The 17,868-nt window shown below is 41.2% G+C and overlaps 1 protein-coding gene across 3 annotated transcripts in view; it reads right to left on the bottom strand.

The window, feature by feature from the left end:
- Positions 1-17,868, bottom strand: part of MFSD11 (major facilitator superfamily domain containing 11) — a 2,028,489-nt gene that overhangs the window by 643,259 nt on the left and 1,367,362 nt on the right. For all 3 annotated transcript variants that reach the window (XM_044090491.1, XM_044090492.1, XM_044090493.1), the window contains exon 10: positions 7,296-7,361. In XM_044090491.1, the coding sequence (XP_043946426.1) occupies positions 7,296-7,361 (66 nt within the window). The remainder of the gene's footprint in view (positions 1-7,295; positions 7,362-17,868) is intronic.

The following is a 17,868-nucleotide window of genomic DNA, read 5'->3' as shown; positions in this document are numbered from 1 at the left end:
CAAGCAATTTTGCCATTTTAACTTATTGAATTCAGTCACATCCTCCCACAGCCCATCACAAATATCTCTATGAACAATGTCCAAACCAAAAAACAAAAACGTGTGAGTAGGATATTCAGAGATATGTTTGTTTATGTTCTTGTTTCTAATATCCAAAGTGTATCCGATTCCTTAACCTCCACTGCGTTTTACCCACATAGAAGGAACTGCATTCAGAGCATAATGCAAGGTATATAACACCCCTTGTGTTACAATTACAATAATGGAAGGACCTTATATGATGACCATTAATACAGATCCCACCAGCCTCATACACAAATTTACACATGGAACAAGCACCACACCTAAAAGTCCTGTTTTTCTTATTTGTAAAAGACATAGAGAAAGTCTCATCACTATCAAAAAACTGTTTCAGGGATTTGCCTCGTCTAAATACTAACTGGAGTACATTACCAATAATTCCTGTGTACTTCTCAAAACATGAGAAAAGCAGCCAGTTACTTTTTAGTGCCTCAAAAATCTCAGTGTGGTCTACTGTGTATTTTGTGACAAAAGAGGTGGCGTATCTAGATATAACCTTTTATTGGGAGCAAACATTTCTTTGGGACCTTCTTGTTACAAAAGATCGCAAAAATATCCTTTTCCCTTTTGGACTTGACTTCATCAAATATCTTAAGAACCAACTCCAAGGGATACCCTTATGGGTAAACATGCATACAAGTTTGTCACATTCAAGAGAACAAGTGTCATCTTCAGTAACCAACCTCATCAGTCTAACTGCCCAATCTTTAACAATCCCCCTCTTTTGAAAATCAGAATGAAATCTTCTATCAATGTCATCCTTGCAGACAGTGTCATCCACATAACTAATAACAGTACGACTATAAACATGTGTAAACCGTAAAAAAAAGTACTGTTATTTAGAAAATCAGTAGACCTATAAATACCTTCCTCTGCTGCTTGCCATAAAATAAAAATGACATCCAAAAAACGGTCATAATTTCCAAGCGGGGGGTTCGTGTCACCAAAATGTGGGAATAAGATCTTCCTTTCCCACTGAAGCATAACAATGTTAGGAAAAGTGGGGGCAGAAGATGCACCCATGTTAACACCCTTCTTTTTTAAAAAGTATTGTCCATCCAGAAAAACAAAATTGTTTTGCAAAACCAATTCCATAATTGTATGTAAAGTACTTATCTCATCATGACTTAAGCTTGTGCATTCACACATGAACTCATAAAACCATTCTAGTCCTACACAGTGGGGTATAACATTGAGTAAATTAACAACATCCATAGTTAAAAAAATAAAAATCATCAAAGAACTCTACATCCTGAAGTTTGTTGAGAAAATCCCATAAATCTCGAAATAAGTATTCAGACTGCTCAACAAAAGGCTTCAGTTTAATATCTACATACTTCGCTAAGGGATGGGTTTTGGATTTACTGGAGTCCACTATCAGCCTGATCAGTTATGCTTTTGTGAATTTTACACAGTCCAAAAATAGAGGGCACCCTTAGGTGTTTCACTCATAAAAAGAAGTACGATTCAGAATCTATCTGCCCTTGCATAAGCAAATCATGATGTAAAACATCACTCTTTTTGTGTGATAAATGCACAACATTCAGAGAAGTCTCCTCATTGAAATGGTTATCAAAAACATGAGTGTACATACGTTGCAAATAATCCACCTTGGTCATAATAACAATACCCTCCCCCCTTGTCAGGTTTCATCACTCGCACCAGTTTGTTCTGACAGAGATTTCAATAATTTAAATTCAGTGTCAGTTAAGTTCCAACAATTTTGGTCCTTGTTCTTTAGCTAAAATATTATGAAAATCAAACTCTCAGAGCTTCTCAAACAAAACCAAAGGCAAAGATAGGGGTGGGTTGAAAAGACTCTTTCTAATCAAAGGGTTGGGACAAAACTCACCACTATTGTTATAAAACAGCAACCTAAGATTTACTTTTCTCAAAAACAATCTCACTGGGCCCACTGGGAAAACTTGTGTCCTCTTCTGGACACAAGTATTGTTAGGCAATGGTAGGGATGTGTAGGTAGCCAGAATTGATACTGAACCAAACTTGAGTATCTGGAAGGAACGAAAATAGGGTTTGTACTGTGGTAGAATATACAGAAGCAAGGAATGGGGACATGTTACATCCACATGGCTCTAAACACAAATATAAATAAAAATGAACTACCTACTACAACTAAACAAATGGCTTTCAAATAATAACTCATACTCAGCCCTAAAAAACAATGATCTATGGCAAAAAAAAATAAACAAACAACACTTTGCAAATGCCCCAACTCCCTTCAAATCAAGCACCAATTCAACAGCCTCACTGAAACCACCTCCCACATTGAATATATCGGTGTCTGATTAGATCAATCATTTAACTTTCTGATGCACAACAAAAAAAATCTGGGCACAAAAAGTTTCTCAGCTTCTCTCCCTACCCACCATAAGGAATAGAATGCTATTCGCACTAGACTATGGTTTACCAAAATCTGCTACAGCCTCTAAAAACATCACTGCTCTGCAAACTATTTCAAATAGAATTTGTCACTTCATAACCAACTCTCCTTGCCTGGGACATCATTGTAGCATACGTGGCCAAAGCAAAATGGCTCCTTCCTCTAGGTACAGCAAACCTCCCCCGAGGCCTTCTTCTCTATAAACTACTACACCAAGCAGCTCCTTCGGCTCTCATCATGAGACACTCTGCCTCATGATCCAGTCCAGCTCTGCCCCAACTCTTCAGACCCTTGGTAAGAAGGCTCCATTGCCCCAACAACAGCTTTTGTACTTGCACCTAAACTCTAGCAAGTCCTCACAGCAAACACAAAATTTACAAAACACTAAGTGCAACGCAATTTACAAGATATTCACTATTTACTGAACAATTTATACCCAATTACACTATGAAGCAATTTTTGTTTAAACAAAAAAGATGCAAGTCTTACAGTACAGGCTATATTGCCTAATGAGCTATCTGTCCTACACCTGTCAATTCTTAATTCCCATTAATGTGCGGGTTACCTCTTTTGCAAATATGTGCACAGCATTGCCATCAAAATTCTGCACAGCAAACACTCCTATTTGTTTAATCCTATTTTATATTTGACCAATTCTTTCACACTGATGCAAATAAGTATATTGTTCTCTAGTGACAATTTTTTTAATGTTGTTATCTTCCTATAAACTGTTACACCTTGTATTTTCAGTGTGGGTTCTATGACTATTCTAACTTTTAATTACAACCTGGGCTGTGATTGCAACTGGTCAATTCTGATTGGTGTGCTACCCCAATAAACAAAAATAAATGACTAAAAATAAATACTTGCAGCCAGGCAATGAGAAGCAGCTGATCTACACTTTTATAAGACCACAGAATCTGCAATATGGCAGAAGTAGTTAGTTTGACAGTACAAAGGGGTCTGAAGTATTTGTAAAGCAGTTGGGCCCGAGACAGGAGTCTTAGTTCATAGGTTCATAGGTTCATACTAGGCTATCTGCCCTAGGGCATTTATAAGCCTAGCCAGAGTGTGTGTGGCTTTCACCACCCCTTAGGATGAGAATACTATACCCATTAGTTTGCTGTGCCTCTGTCCAGCAGTGACACAGAGATGATTCCTGGGGTAAACCTACGATCTCCCATCCACTCGTCAAGATTTCTCTTGAACAGAGTCAGTGAGGGGCTCTGCCTCACATGGACTGGGATTCTGTTCCATAGTGTAGGGAGTCTCTGGGTGATGAATCTGTCCCTTCAGCACGTCCTATTTATATCCGTGTTGAGGTTTAAGTCTCTTGCTCTCGTGGCTCTGGTGGATTTGGATTTTTTGAGGTGGAGCATGTCCATTAATTCCGGGTTGGACATGGCCTTGTATGTCAGGCACAGATCACCTCTGAGCAGACAGTATGCAACTGAATAGAGCTGGAGTTTCTTCAGTCGGGCATCGTATTGACATATGTTTGAGCCCCTTTATCCTTTTGGTGAGGAACTTTTGGGGTCTTTCCAACTGCTGCAGGTGTCGGGTAAGGTACATTCCGAATAGGGCGTTGTACTCAATCATTGGTCTGATAAGTGAAGAGTACAGGGGTACAATGACCTCTCCTGATCTGGATGTGAATCCCTTCATGATCAGGTGGGCAATGTAGAAGGTCTTCCTAACCACTTTGGCAATGTGAGTGTCAAAAGAGAGGTTACTGTCAACTTGGGTCCCCAGGTCCCTGATAACTTCTTCCGTGTTTAATGGATTACCACCTATGTGGTAATTAGGGGTTACCTTGTTTTTCCCAAAGGGTATGACTATACATTTTTGGCATTTAGCTTAAGGCCATGGCTCTGGCACCAGTTATCCATTTCTATGAGACCTCTCTGGAGGATGTCTGTGTCTGATGGAGTGTCAATTATGGTGCCCAGTTTGCAGTCATCTGCAAATTTTGTCAGCCACAATCCCCCTATGTTTGCCTGCACTTCAGAAAAATAAATGCCGAACAAGAGGGGGCCCAGGACTGAGCCCTGTGGGACACCGCTCGTGACCGGCTTAGAGTCTGACATGGCACCAGCAACTCTAACCCTGTGTGTTCTGTCCTTGAGCCAGTTTGCAACCCATCTTGTGACATATGGGTTTACATCTAAGCTGGTGATCTTTTCTATGATGCCCTAGTGGGGTATTGTGTCGAACGCTTTTGCTAGGTCAAGGTAGGCTGTGTGAACTGCCTTACCCTCATCAATGGCCTTAGTGACTGTTTTGAAAAAGTCGACCAAGTTCAAGAGGCAGGATCTGCCCTTGACAAAGCCAAATTGGGTAGGATCCAGTGTCTGTAGGTCCCCAATGTCTTTATTTATGAGTTCCATTATGATCCTCTCCATAGCTTTGCAGACAAGGCTCATCAAGCTTATGGGGCGGTAATTTCCAGGGTCCGTAGAAGCACCGCCTTTGTGGAGTGGGACCACAGTTGCCGTACGCCATTCTTTGGGTACGTATCCTGTAGTAAGGCTCAGATTAAACAGCAGCCTTATGTGTGGGTTTAGTTCCTCATTGAGTTTGTGTAGCACACAGCCGGGGACACCGTCCGGTCCCATTGATGCTGTGTTTTTTGCTTTAGAGAGAGCAGCTCTCACCTGGGCATCTGAGATGTTTGGGAGGCTAGACTCTGGTGGGATAGATATTTCTCCTTTTGGGGAGGGAGGGGAGAAATTTGCACTGAACCTGTCTGCCAGTATGTTGGCAATGTCTGTGGGTTCAGTGATTTTTTTATCATTTTGGACTAATTCTGAGCATATCTGGGAGTTTCCACCCAGGTTTCTAACATAGCTAAAGAAGGCCTTATGATTGTCTTTTGTGTCATTAGCGATTTTTCTCTCAAAGTTGGCCTTGGATGATTTTATGAGTGATCGTAGTTTTTTGCTAGCATTGATCAGAGATGCCTTCCCTTTTAGGGATTTTGCTCTGTCATGTAGTAGCTTTCTCCTCTTGTTGTAGAGTTTGTTTATGGCTGGGGTCCACCAGACCGGGCGCCTGCCTTTGGTGGAAAGGGTCTTGATTTTATTAGGGATTGCTTGATCCATACATTCCTGGAGGTGCTCGTAGAAGGCATTTGTAAGGGTTTCAGCAGCGTGGGTTGTGGTTTCCACTGGCTCGGGGGCATTGAAGGATACCACTCCAGTCTTAAGAAGTGTGAAGTTTGCTTTTGAGAAGTTCTTCACTGTGGTCTTTTTTGCTGGGGGTGGGGGCGGGATGTGGATCTCCAGTGAGATTAATTTATGGTCTGATCTCACCAATGAGGTATATACTTCTGGTGTGGAGCATTTTGTCCCCATGTTTGTGATGATCAGGTCTAGTATATTTTCTCCTCTTGTGGGAATGGTGACTAGTTGTTCCATAGCATTTGAGTTTATGAACTCCAGGAACCTTTGGGCTAGGGTGTTGGGGCTTGAGTAATGTTCCCACTCTATGTTTGGGTAGTTGAAGTCACCCAATATGATGGTGTTTGGAGAGACATTCATACTCTCCAGTGTCTTCAGGAAGGCTGTGTGGGTTTCCTGAGTTTGAGAAGGTGGTCTGTAGCATGCTACAAACTGTAGGGCAGTTTTACCTATGGTTAATTGCACCTGGATGGTCTCCGATGCTTCGTGCGTTGCCACTAACCTGGAGGTGTGGGTATCCTTTATGAATATGGATACTCCCCTCCTTTTGTGGTTCGGTCCGGATTTTGGGGCGGAACGCATGATATGAGGTATAACCTGATAGTGCTGGGGTGCTCTCAGGAGCCTTGAACCAGGTTTCAGTCACAGCACAGACATCGATGTTCTCCATACTGAGGAGGGCTTCGAGGGCGTGCATCTTGAGGTTTAGACTTCTGGCATTGAGCAGTATTACCCTTAGTTTTTCTCCATTTTTGTTTTCTAGGGCGGTAGGTTTATCATTTGAGCCTTGCCTAAAAAGGCACTATGGGGGTGGCAAGAGCCTTTGCCAATATCCGGAAGCCCAGGGGTGACAGGTGCAAGCCGTCCCTTGCGAAGCAGCGTGGTTTGTCAAGCATGTCATCCCAGGCAGACAGACATTGGATCCCCTTAGAATGACACCAGTAATTAAGCCAATTATTAAAGCTGATCATTTTGTCTCTGTATTGTGGCATCATTCTTGGTGAGGGTACTGCTCAGGGTCAGGGTCATACCGGCCTGGGCTACATAATCTGAGAGCTCCTCTATGTCTCTTTTCATGTAGTCCAGGGAGGTACGTCTCAGGTCGTTCACACCGGCATGGAGTTTCAGCACTGTCAGTGGGAGTTCTGGTGGCCGAGACCCAAAACTGGTTTTAGTAGAAAACTACCAGAAAAAGATACTGAATGTCTGCCAGAGACTTCAGTTTGCTCATCTAAAAAGGTACTGTTTAACAGCCTTTATTTTTCTCACCAGTTCAAGCCCTAGCAAGGACAGACTTTGAAATGACTGCTGTACATCATTCTACTATAGACTACTTCTGTTGGGCATCACTGATTTAAATGGTATATATAAGACTGTCTACCCTGAAGCCTGCATCTTTGTTAGGTAATTGCTGAAGGAGTGGCTAATAAACTGAACCATGTTTTTATGATGCAGACTATTCTGCTGAGATGTTTTGTTACCCATCATTACCTTTTGGTTCTTGCTTTAGCAAAGCCTGTCCAGTTTTGCATGTACCCATACAAAAAACAAACAAAAAAAGAGTTTTTATAAGAACTCGTGTGTCTGTTACTTGAAACTTTCACAATTCATATACACACATAAAAAAATCTTACCTGTGTAAGCCATGGAGATGCTAAGGAGAAGCATTTCTTTACTGATAGACAATTTAGCTGACTTTTCTGAAAAATAAATGAAAAAATAAGTTAGCCTAAAAGTTTAAATTACATTCAATTTGCATTTAGAGACCACTACTATCAATGCCTCTACATTAACCATCTGGTGTTAGGGTGCAACACTGTTCTCAGAGGCAAGGTCATGTCTTCCATACTCAGTGGAAACTAATACTAAAGTAGTATGGTTCTCACAGCACAGCTGGAGGAGATGAAGCCTTCATATCTCCCTTTTCACATGTGACTACATCAATGAATCTGTAATTAGATTTTTAGATAGACATCAACATTCTATGCAGTTTATAGATGTTTGCCTGTTTGTTTATGTTTGCATTTACTGGCTTGTACTTTACTTATATTTTGTTACCCAGGTTAGCTGGGCTGGGCAGAACTCATTTTCACAGGGGGTTCAAGGAGGAAAGCTGCACAAATCTTACAACTTTAATTTCAATTATTAATTTTATTTTAAATTTTATTTGACAGAATTTTACACATAAATGGGTTAAAAATAAGGGAAACCCCACACTTTGGATCAAAGGAATAGAATACTCAACATAAAAATATACCACCACACAGATAAGAGTTGACCCAGTTGTTTGGGATTTGGGAACTTTTGTGGACAGTGACCTAACATTTGATCAACATTTGTCTATTGTTGTAAGAAAGTCCTTCAATAGTGCACAGCTTATAAACAAAGGGACTTTGTTTTGATCTAGGGATGTCATTGTTCCCCTTTACTCAGCTATCACTAAGCCAGTCATTTAATAAAATGCCACCTTTGGCATGTATCTGTCCAGACAAATGCAGCAAATGGAATGCCGACAGAGATACCTTACTAGAAGAATACAAAGCCTAAAATAACATGTCCTACATGGACAGACTCATAGCCCTGTCACTATACTTGGTATCCTACAGACTAAGAGTTGACCTATGTTTAGCATAAAAGGCATCCTCAGACACCATACTGATGGATTTACCTCGCATCAGCATATCAAATGGCATTAGAAATACTTGGTCTAGGGATGTAAACCTCTTCTCTAACATCAACAGAACAGTTTGGAGGGACAGTTATATCTTGCAGAGGATACCACGGCTCTGGAACAGACTCCCTATCCACATAAAACAAAGTTCATCCCTGTCTATATTCCAGCACAACTTGGATCTTGCTTCCATCCATCCATCCATCCTCCCTCAACCCCTTTTTCCCATTTTTGCACATGGGGTCGGGGTGACGCTTCAGAGACAATCTTCTATGGATGGGAAACAGAAAATTTATCCCAGGACTCCCCCATGTACTACTTATGGACAGCGACAGCTCCTCATTGCTTTATTCCATGCATGGGTCCCCTCAAATTATCTATGGCATGATCCCAGTTATTCTCGTTAAGGGTAATGTATAATTATCGACCATGCAACAAGTAAGGCCAATCTCTAACCACATGGGACAGCTTAGTTCAAGCACAAAACTGGAAATTGGCTAGGCTTAAAATGGCCTGCAATGTAGCTAGTCTAGTACTTACCTATGAAAGAACAAAATATATTTATTAACCAGGGTAGAGCACTGCTCAACAATGACTCATTTCAGGTCAGCTCAAGAGCAGTCTGGTTGGGATTCATGTCAACTTACCATTGTCAGTTTTGGTGAATGTAAAAAAATGCAAAAAATGTTTACCAAAATAACTAACCGAACTTCCAAGGATTTTTTTTTTTAGACAGGGAAGTCCCCCTGTACCCCCTGTCATATGGGAGAGGGGTGGAGAGAGCTTACATATAAATCCTGAAATTTTATACACTAAATTCAAGGTTACACAACAGTAAAGAAAGACAGCAATTCCACTACTGACTAAAAGTACGTATGTCAAATATTTTTTCTTAAACAGTAACTGCCTTCATCAAACTGATAAGAACCTATCTGGCAGCAACTTGTTCAGGGTCACAGTAAGAAAATGGAGGCTCTGGGAATCAAACAAGGATGCCTGCAGTGTAAAAGTACATCAGCCACAGCTTTATTCCTCTACACCCAAATGTAAGATTAGAAAGATAAGTGAATGGAGTTACTTTCTTTTGCTTTTACCTGAAGCACTCTGAACTAAAGGAATCAAAGAAAATGAGTACAGAAAGTCAATTTCCCAAAGTTCTGAATGCTGTTCATAAGCTTTGGTTCAAAACAGGGTAAATCAACACCTTCCCTGTATGCAGAAACGTTCTCAGAATGGTATTTCTCCATGTTTTAGTTAATTGTAGAAAGAAATTCAGAACATGATTCTATACCATAAAAAGCAAAATTAATAAAATCAGAACATGTATTGAACAAATCCTGAAACCAGCATGCTTAGACTTGAGAAAACTACTATAGCAAAGTTAGCTGTTCTTAATAGTGTTTTATATCACTATGTCTAACAATACATTTTATCAGTGTTTAATGATGCTCTTTATGTTTTCTTGCTACATATTTTTTTAAATCTCTGTACTACCTTGTTTGATGCTGTATGTAAAACAATTTTTATACCTAATAAATAACTAATTCTACATTGCACTTGTCATTGTGTCTTCCACATGGCTGAGATATGTCAAAGGACTATCTCACCAATTTGGTTATCAAGAGATTAAATAAATAACCATAACTACTTCACAGAGTCCAGATTTACCATTTGACTTAGTCTGCTAGCAGTACCTCTGTATCTAGCAAATTATGTCCCTGAAGTTGGTGATTCAAGGATAATGCCAGCTCCAAGGTTTACAAAGCCACTAGACAAATATAGTGCAATCTTGTTTACGCAACTCATTACTGCTTAGATGTTTTCAAACGAGGAAAACTGTTTGTGAATGGTTTTAATATACCAGAATTAACACCATTTCTTTCAAGCTGATGCATGCTTTCATCTGTAAAATACTGCACATTACCTGAAGCAACAGCTCCCTAACCAGGGACCATGGCAATAATCACCAGACAGGCTATTAGTTGAGATGGCCTGAAGGATTTCTCCAAGTTAGAATTCACCACGTCAACCAGTATTTCAGTTCCTTTCTTAAAGGTAGGAACTCAGATAGAGCAGATATCTGACCCCACACATTCCGAGGCTAATGCTGAAACTTCCTCTTGTGGATTCTTGTGTATGAAAACAGTGTCTGACTTCTACCCTAAAGGTTTTAGAAAATTACTTGTTGACAACAATGTTGTTGCCTCACAGCAAGAGGTTCTCCCGTTCGATTCTCGGCTTGGGTTGGGAGTGCCTTCTGTGTGGAGTTTGCATATCCTCCCCGCGGTCGAGTGGGTGTTCGAAAGACATGCGTTGAATGGGCGTGCCTTCATTGAAGGTTGGATGTCGGGCTGGTAACTCGACACCATAAAAACCAACTGCCAATCATTAGCGGACCAGAGTTCCGCTGTGGCAACCCCTAACCGGGAAAAGCCGAAAGGCAAACAACAACTTGTTGACAAGAATGAATGGACATCTGTCCACCAAAAGTATTACATCCATTTGGAGATCCTCATTTGCAAAAGAAAGACTTTCTGAACAGATAAATAGATCACAGCTCCACAAAAAAAATGCTGCAATGGCATGAAATCCTGTTTCTGGCAACTTGAAGTCCAGTCCAGAAGCAGTAGGAATTATTCCATAATCATCGTCAACCCCCTTTTTCCCCATTTTCTACATGGGGTCAGGTTGTCATGTTAACTGTCGCCATCTCTCTCAATTCAATGTCACACTTCTGCCTTCTTTGACACTCATGCCTGACGTGCAGAAGATCTCTCTCACAATCTAACCACCTCTTTGCTGGACACCCTCATTTATTCTTGACTTCCTTCTGTCTGTCCCAAATCATCGTCACTAGAATGTCTTACTTTTCTGCACATATGGCCGAACAACCATAATCTGTTCTCTATCTTTTCTGCAATTGGAGCTACTTTGGCTTCTGCCCGTATGCCTTTATTTTTTCATCTGTCCCACAGTGTGCATCCTACCGCCCATTTCAGGCACTTCATTTCCATCACATCTAGCTTCCACATCTTCTCTGCCTTTAATGCCCAGGTTTCGGTACCATACAGTAGTACTGGTTGCACCTCTGTTTTGTATGCCTTACTCTTAAGCTTCTTTGGCATTCTTCTGTCATATACTACACCTGACACTATTTTATTTGGCTGCAACCCCTCTGATTCTAGCTTTGACCTCTTTATTCAGACTTCCCCTTTCCTTCACCACCACTCCCAGATACTTTAAGTTGTTAAACTGTTCCAATATCTTCCCTTCTGTCTCATTTCTCAGCTTCTTCTGATTTTTCCCATTTGCTGCCCTTACAACTGTTTTATCTGTACTCAGTTTCATCCCATGTGCCTTCAGTTTTGCATTCCATGCCTCTATCCTTTGCTGAAGTTCTTGCTCAGTCTGCCTGTAATGACACATCATCTACATACAGCAACTTTGTTGAACTCTCCCCTGTGACCTGTTTGCTAATGTACTCCATCACCAGTATGACCAGCACTGGGCTCAGAGCTGAATCCTGATGCACACCCACTCCCACTGGGAACCCCTCTGTGAGACTGAACATTGTTCATACTTAAATCATTGGGTCCTTGTACATAACTTGTACTCATTCTACCAATGTTTCTGGGACTTCGAACCACCACAAAACTGCCCAAATCAGCTTTCTTGGTACCTTGTCATATGCTTTCTTCAAGTCCTGTAATGCCCAACTGGACTCATTTCTCATCTCTAGCTTCTTCTCAACTATCTGTCTCATTACAAACATTTGGTTAATTGTGCTGCACACTGATCTGAATCCAAAACGCCCATTGCTCATCTTACTTTCTACTACTCTACTACTCTGCATATCCATTTATCAATCACCTTCTCCAGAACTTTCATGCAGTGTGGCAGGAGTTTGATACCTCTGTACTGCCCACAGTTGTGGATGTCCCCTTTGTTCCTGTACACTGGCATGGGCATGCTTATTCTCCAAGCATCTGGGATACATCTTTCTCCCCGCACTGTTATGGAGTATCCTCAGTAGCCATTTATCCCGTGTCTCACCCAGCATCTATCATATCTGCTGTGACCTCTTCTAAGCTTGCTGCTTTCCCCTGACTTCATTCTTTTTAATGCTGTTCTTACTCCTCCTAGAATAGGCTTCTACTCTCCTCTTGTCACATCTTAGGCTGTGTCTGGGGCAGTACAGCTTCTGTGGGGTTTTCTTCATTCAGATGCTGCTGGAAATACTCCTTCCATTTGCCTTTGATGTCCTGAGGACCGGTGAGCAGGGTGTTGCTGGCATCCCTTATGAAGGGTGTGTGACTGTCTTCTTTATCTTTCTGTCTTTGCTTTGCAACTTGATATAGTTTCTTTGTGCCACCTACTGAGTCACTTTCCAGAAGCTGGTAGAGTGCCTCTGATGCCCTGTTCTTTTCATAGAAAGCTTATGAAAGTTGCCAACAAGTTTGCACATTTTGCAGCTTAATTTCATACAATGGGTGTATAGTGCATGACCTAATTTAGTCAGAATTTCACACCAGATAAAGTCAGGGAGGTGAATGCCCTCATAATGGTGATAGATAAATGCTGCTCTCCAGTTCTGGTCCTAGATGATCTCTCCTTCTCATCTAATAAGGTTGATCATCACATCTTTTTGTATTGACAGGCTTGTAAGATACAAGCAGTGAAAATGTTTTTAGTCCCTTTAGTGTTATATACAGGTCAGACATATTTTCATCAACCAGAGGAGATGTTGTGGACAATAATTAATAAAGAAATTTATCTGGGAGGGGAAAAGGGTAAGAGTTAAGTGAGATAAGTCAAACCTTCCAATAGAAGAAAGTGGTTTAGAAGCACTAGATTTGACTGTACATTTTACAGCCTCAAAATTTAGACTGATATACATAATGCAAGCAGAAAGTTATAATTCAAAATGGAAAGGGATGATGATGAGGCAGTGTGGAAATTCAAAAAATAAGGAGATAGCTGGATGTAGATATTTAAGGAGAATAACAGCCATACAGAATATTATATTCATAGAGTAGCAGAAAGTATTCTAAAAAACTAAACCCACATGAGAATAGAGAAAGGAGATTTTGCCAATAGGATTTGCTGCAAGAAGGGGTACACAGAATAGGCAAGAGGGGGATGGAATTTACTGGACAAAACTGGCAAAGGAGCCAAGGAAGTAGGAGAAAATAACTAGAGACAGAAAGGTAACAGAATGGGATAAGGCCAAGAAGACATTTAGACTACGGGTGCAAGATTGCCTTCCCTTTCAGGGATTAATATCAGAGTATAGGCAAACAGAAAGGGACAGGGGTAGCCTAAGTGAAAGGCCTGCTCTGGTAGAGATTTCAGTTGAATCTATGACAGAAGCTGCTGTTAAAAAAGGGATAATTAGTAGGATGTAAATGATTACACATGATAAGAATCGATCACAGAAGGTTAGAAAATACTGGGATGAGAGATTGGATAAGCAATTTACAAGGGGATGATGGGAGGATATATGTATGGCTTCCAAGTATGCAAATCAATCTAGAAGATTTAGGATCTTTGCCTGGAAGTGTTTGAATAGGTATTGGTATATCCCAAGCAGACTTCAAAGAATTCTTCCTCAGAGAGATGGCAACTGTTGGAGGTGTGATGGGGAAGAAAGAGGTAACTGGGAACATAAGTTTTGGAAGTGTAATGAGATGGAAGATTTTAAAATGTTCCTACAGAGTGCTTTGTCAGAAATACTGGGCAAGCAAATGAGTGCAACTAAGAACATGATTATTTTGAGCTGGGACACAGGATCTGAATTGCCTAGACATAATAAGGCCTTGTGAAGTTTATATCTGGTGGCTGCATAAACCAGTTGTATTGGAAGTACTGAATATTTTAACAAGAAATTAAAGAAATGGAAGTGGGATCTTTACAAAAAGGAATGAGCAAATTATATAAAAATAAACTGAAATTGTGGAATATATGCAAAATAATACCAGGAGGAGGATGACTGAGGTTTAAGGAAAGGTAGGAATTGAGCAATTTATGCCATGCTGGCCTGATAATAGTTACAAAAAAGAACATATGTGATGTATAATGTATGTAACTGGAAACATGTCAATATGGTTTGTTTTATTTTATATTAATGTATGTATTAAGTGATAATTTAATAAAGGTGTTAAAAAAACAAAATGACCAAGTAGCAGGGGCCAGATAAGATAACTGAACAGACAGACGAGATGAATTATAAAGCAAGATAAACAGGGAAGACTTTTACTGAACAACCTTACCATTTCCAGTGTTTTATAGCCCTTAAAGGAGACGCAGGCAATTGTTGTAAGCATTGTAATCAAGGTTAGGGACCATGAATAAGAAATAACAATGACATCCATTTCCAAGTAGTGGTAGATTGAGAGTTCATTCTAAGCAACATAAACATGTTTTCGGAAAGGACAACTCACCATATAGGTGCAATTCCAGGCAAAAAAAGTTAACCAAAGTCCATATAGAGTATCCAAAGCCCAGAAACAAGCAGTCAGTGAGGAGAGAAATAAAATGCTGAAGTAATAAGTGATAAACAGTCAACTGCTGGCTAGTACAGCTCTACTGTACTAGATCCAAAAACAGAAGGTGATGTCCAATTTTGTAAAGACTTCAAAGTACGCCACAGGTAAATGAGTTGTTGGGTACTGTTAGTGAAGGCTAGGATCCTAACTAAACTGGATTTATAGGTTCATAGGTAGGTACTAGGCTACTGGCCTAAGTAAGCCTAGCCAACAAGGTTCCCTGGCTAACGCCGCCCAAGAAAGTTAATTTCCTGTGCCCCTGTCGAGCAGAGCCACAGAAGTGATCCCTGGGGTGTATTTCCTATTTCACATCCACTCATCAAGATTTTTCTTGAAGGGTGCTAATGAGGAACTTTGCTTGACATTGATGGGTAGCTTGTTCCAGAGTATAGGAAGTCTATGGGACAGAAATCTATCCCTCCAGCATGTCCTGTTTATTGTGGTGACAAGGTTTAGGTCCCTAGAGTGTGTTGCTGGGAGGGATTGGGCTTTCTTTAGGTGTAGCATGTCCAACAGCTGTGGGTTTAACATAGCTTTATATGTTAGGCAGAAATCTCCTCAGAGTAAGCGATATGCTACAGAATAAAGCTTTGAGACAGTCAGTGTAGGGGCATCTATTTGAAACCAGTAATCCTCTTTGTGAGGTACTTCTGTGGGCTTTCCAGCTGCTGCAGATGTCTTGTGAGGTACATTCCAAAAGGGGAGTTGTACTCTATAATGGGTCTAATGAGTGCCAAGTAGAGGGGAACAATGACCTCTTTTTTCCTGGATGAGAACCCTTTTGTGATGAGATGTGTCACATAGAAGGATTTCCTGACTACTGTGGAGATGTGATTATCAAAGGAGAGACTACTGTCCACCTGGATCCCAAGGTCTCTTATCACACATTTGGCGTTAAGTAGACTGCCGTTTATGTGGTAGTTCATGGGTACAGAGTTTTTATCAAAGGGGATGACTATGCACTTTTTGTCATTAAGCATCTGTCTCATTAAGGCCCTTCTGTAGAATGTCCACATCATTTGGGGACTCTACTATGGCTCCTAATTTGCAGTAATCTGCAAACTTCATTAGCCAGAGGCCTTCTGTGTTAGCCTGTACTTCAGATAAGTAGATACCAAACAGGAGAGGTCCCAGGACTGAACCCTGTGGTACTCCACTTGTCACTGGTTTGGAGTCAGATTTGGAGTCTGCAACTGTTACAGTATGGGTTCTGTCAGTGAGCAACCCATCTTGTGACGTAGGAATTTATACCTAGTTTAGTGAGTTTAGCTATAATTCCAAATGGGGGATGGTGTCAAAAGCCTTGGCAAGGTCAAAATAGGCTGTGTGAACCATCTTACCCTCATCTACGGCTTTGGTGACTGCCTCAAAGAAGTCGAACAGATTCAGAAGGCATGATCTACCTTTCACAAACCTGAACTGGGTGGGGTCCAGAGTTTGGCGGTTACCTATGTCTTTGTTTATGAGTTCCATGATGATACGTTCCATGGCCTTGCAGATCAGGCTAATAGAGCGATAGTTCCCAGGATCAGTGGTGGCTCTCCCTTTGTGGAGTGGGTTAACTGTTGCTGTGCACCATTCAGTGGGCACAAAGCCTGACGTGAGAATATGACTGATCATGGTACTTAGGTGGGAAGCCAGTTTGTTTTGAAGTTCATGCAAAACGCAGCCTGGGATGTTGTCCAGTACCATGGATGCTGTTTTTTTGGTTTTAGAGAGTACAGCTTTTACCTGCATAGATGGGATTACTGGGACTCTGCATTCTTCCTGTATAGATATGGGCCCCTTTAGGGGGTGAGAGGGCAGTAAAGTTAGCACTGAACCTATCTGCCAGGACGTTGGCAATATCAGGTGGCTCTGTAATTTTCGTGCTGTTGTGCTGTAACTCAGAGCAGATCTGGGTGTTGCCATCGAGATTCTTGACATAGCTATAGAATGCTTTCTGGTTGCCCTTAGAATCAGTGGTGATTTTGTTTTTATAGCTAACTTTGGAGGATCTTATAAGGGATCCCATCTTCTTACTGAGGCTGACCAAGGAGCTCCTCCACTCATGGGATTTTACTCCCTTTTGCAACAGTTTCTTCCTTCTGTTGTAGAGTTTGTTTATGGCAGGAGACCACCAGTTTGGCTTCCTTTTTTTGGAGGATAGAGTCGTGGTTCTGTTTGGGATAGCACGATCCATGCACTCGTGTAAGTGCTTATAGAGTGCATTTGCGTAGGATTCAGCAGTCGTAACTGTATTGTCCATCTGCATGGGTGTCATGAAGTTCGCCACTTCTGTCTTAAGAAGCATGAAGTTGGCTTTGGAGAAATTTTTTACCGTGGTTTCCTTAACGGTGGATGGGGGCGGGATGCAGACATCTAGGGTGATTAGCTTACGGTTGGCTCTGACCAATGAGGAGTGGACTTCAGGTGTGGCACACTGGTCACTCATGTTGGTAATGACTAGGTCTAGGATTATTGCTGCCCCTGGTGGGGGTGTGGATAAGTTGATCCAGGGCATTAGAATTTATGAATTCCAGAAAGCGTTGAGCAAAGGAGTTGGTACACGAGTAGTTTTCAAAGTTAATGGGGTACTTGAAATTGCCCATTATTAGGGTGTTTGGTTGAACCCTAATATTTTCCAGTATATCAAGAAAAGAGGAGTGGGAATCCTGGGGCATGGTGGGGGATCTGTAGCAAGCTACAATTTAGATTGCAGTTTTGCCCAGAGTTAGTTGCACTTGGATAACCTTGGATGCATTATGCTGCGCAACTAGCCTGGAGGTGTGGATATCCTTAATGAATATGGACACATCTCCGCCTTTAGTGTTCTGGTCGAGGTTAGATGGCTGAAAAGTGTGGTATGAGTTAGAGCCTGGTAATGCAGGAGTGCTCTCTAGAGCCTTGAACCAGGTCTCAGTCACAGCACACATATCGATGTTCTCAATTTTAAGGAGCGCCTCGAGTGAGTGCATTTTGAGATTTAGACTTCTAGCATTGTGTTGCATT

This window comes from Protopterus annectens, chromosome 12.part0, assembly GCF_019279795.1.
Source record: "Protopterus annectens isolate FY-2018-M chromosome 12.part0, PAN1.0, whole genome shotgun sequence".
Classification (NCBI taxonomy): domain Eukaryota; kingdom Metazoa; phylum Chordata; order Ceratodontiformes; family Protopteridae; genus Protopterus; species Protopterus annectens.
Note: the sequence above shows the minus strand (reverse complement) of the source record. Positions and strands in the feature narration are given on the sequence as shown.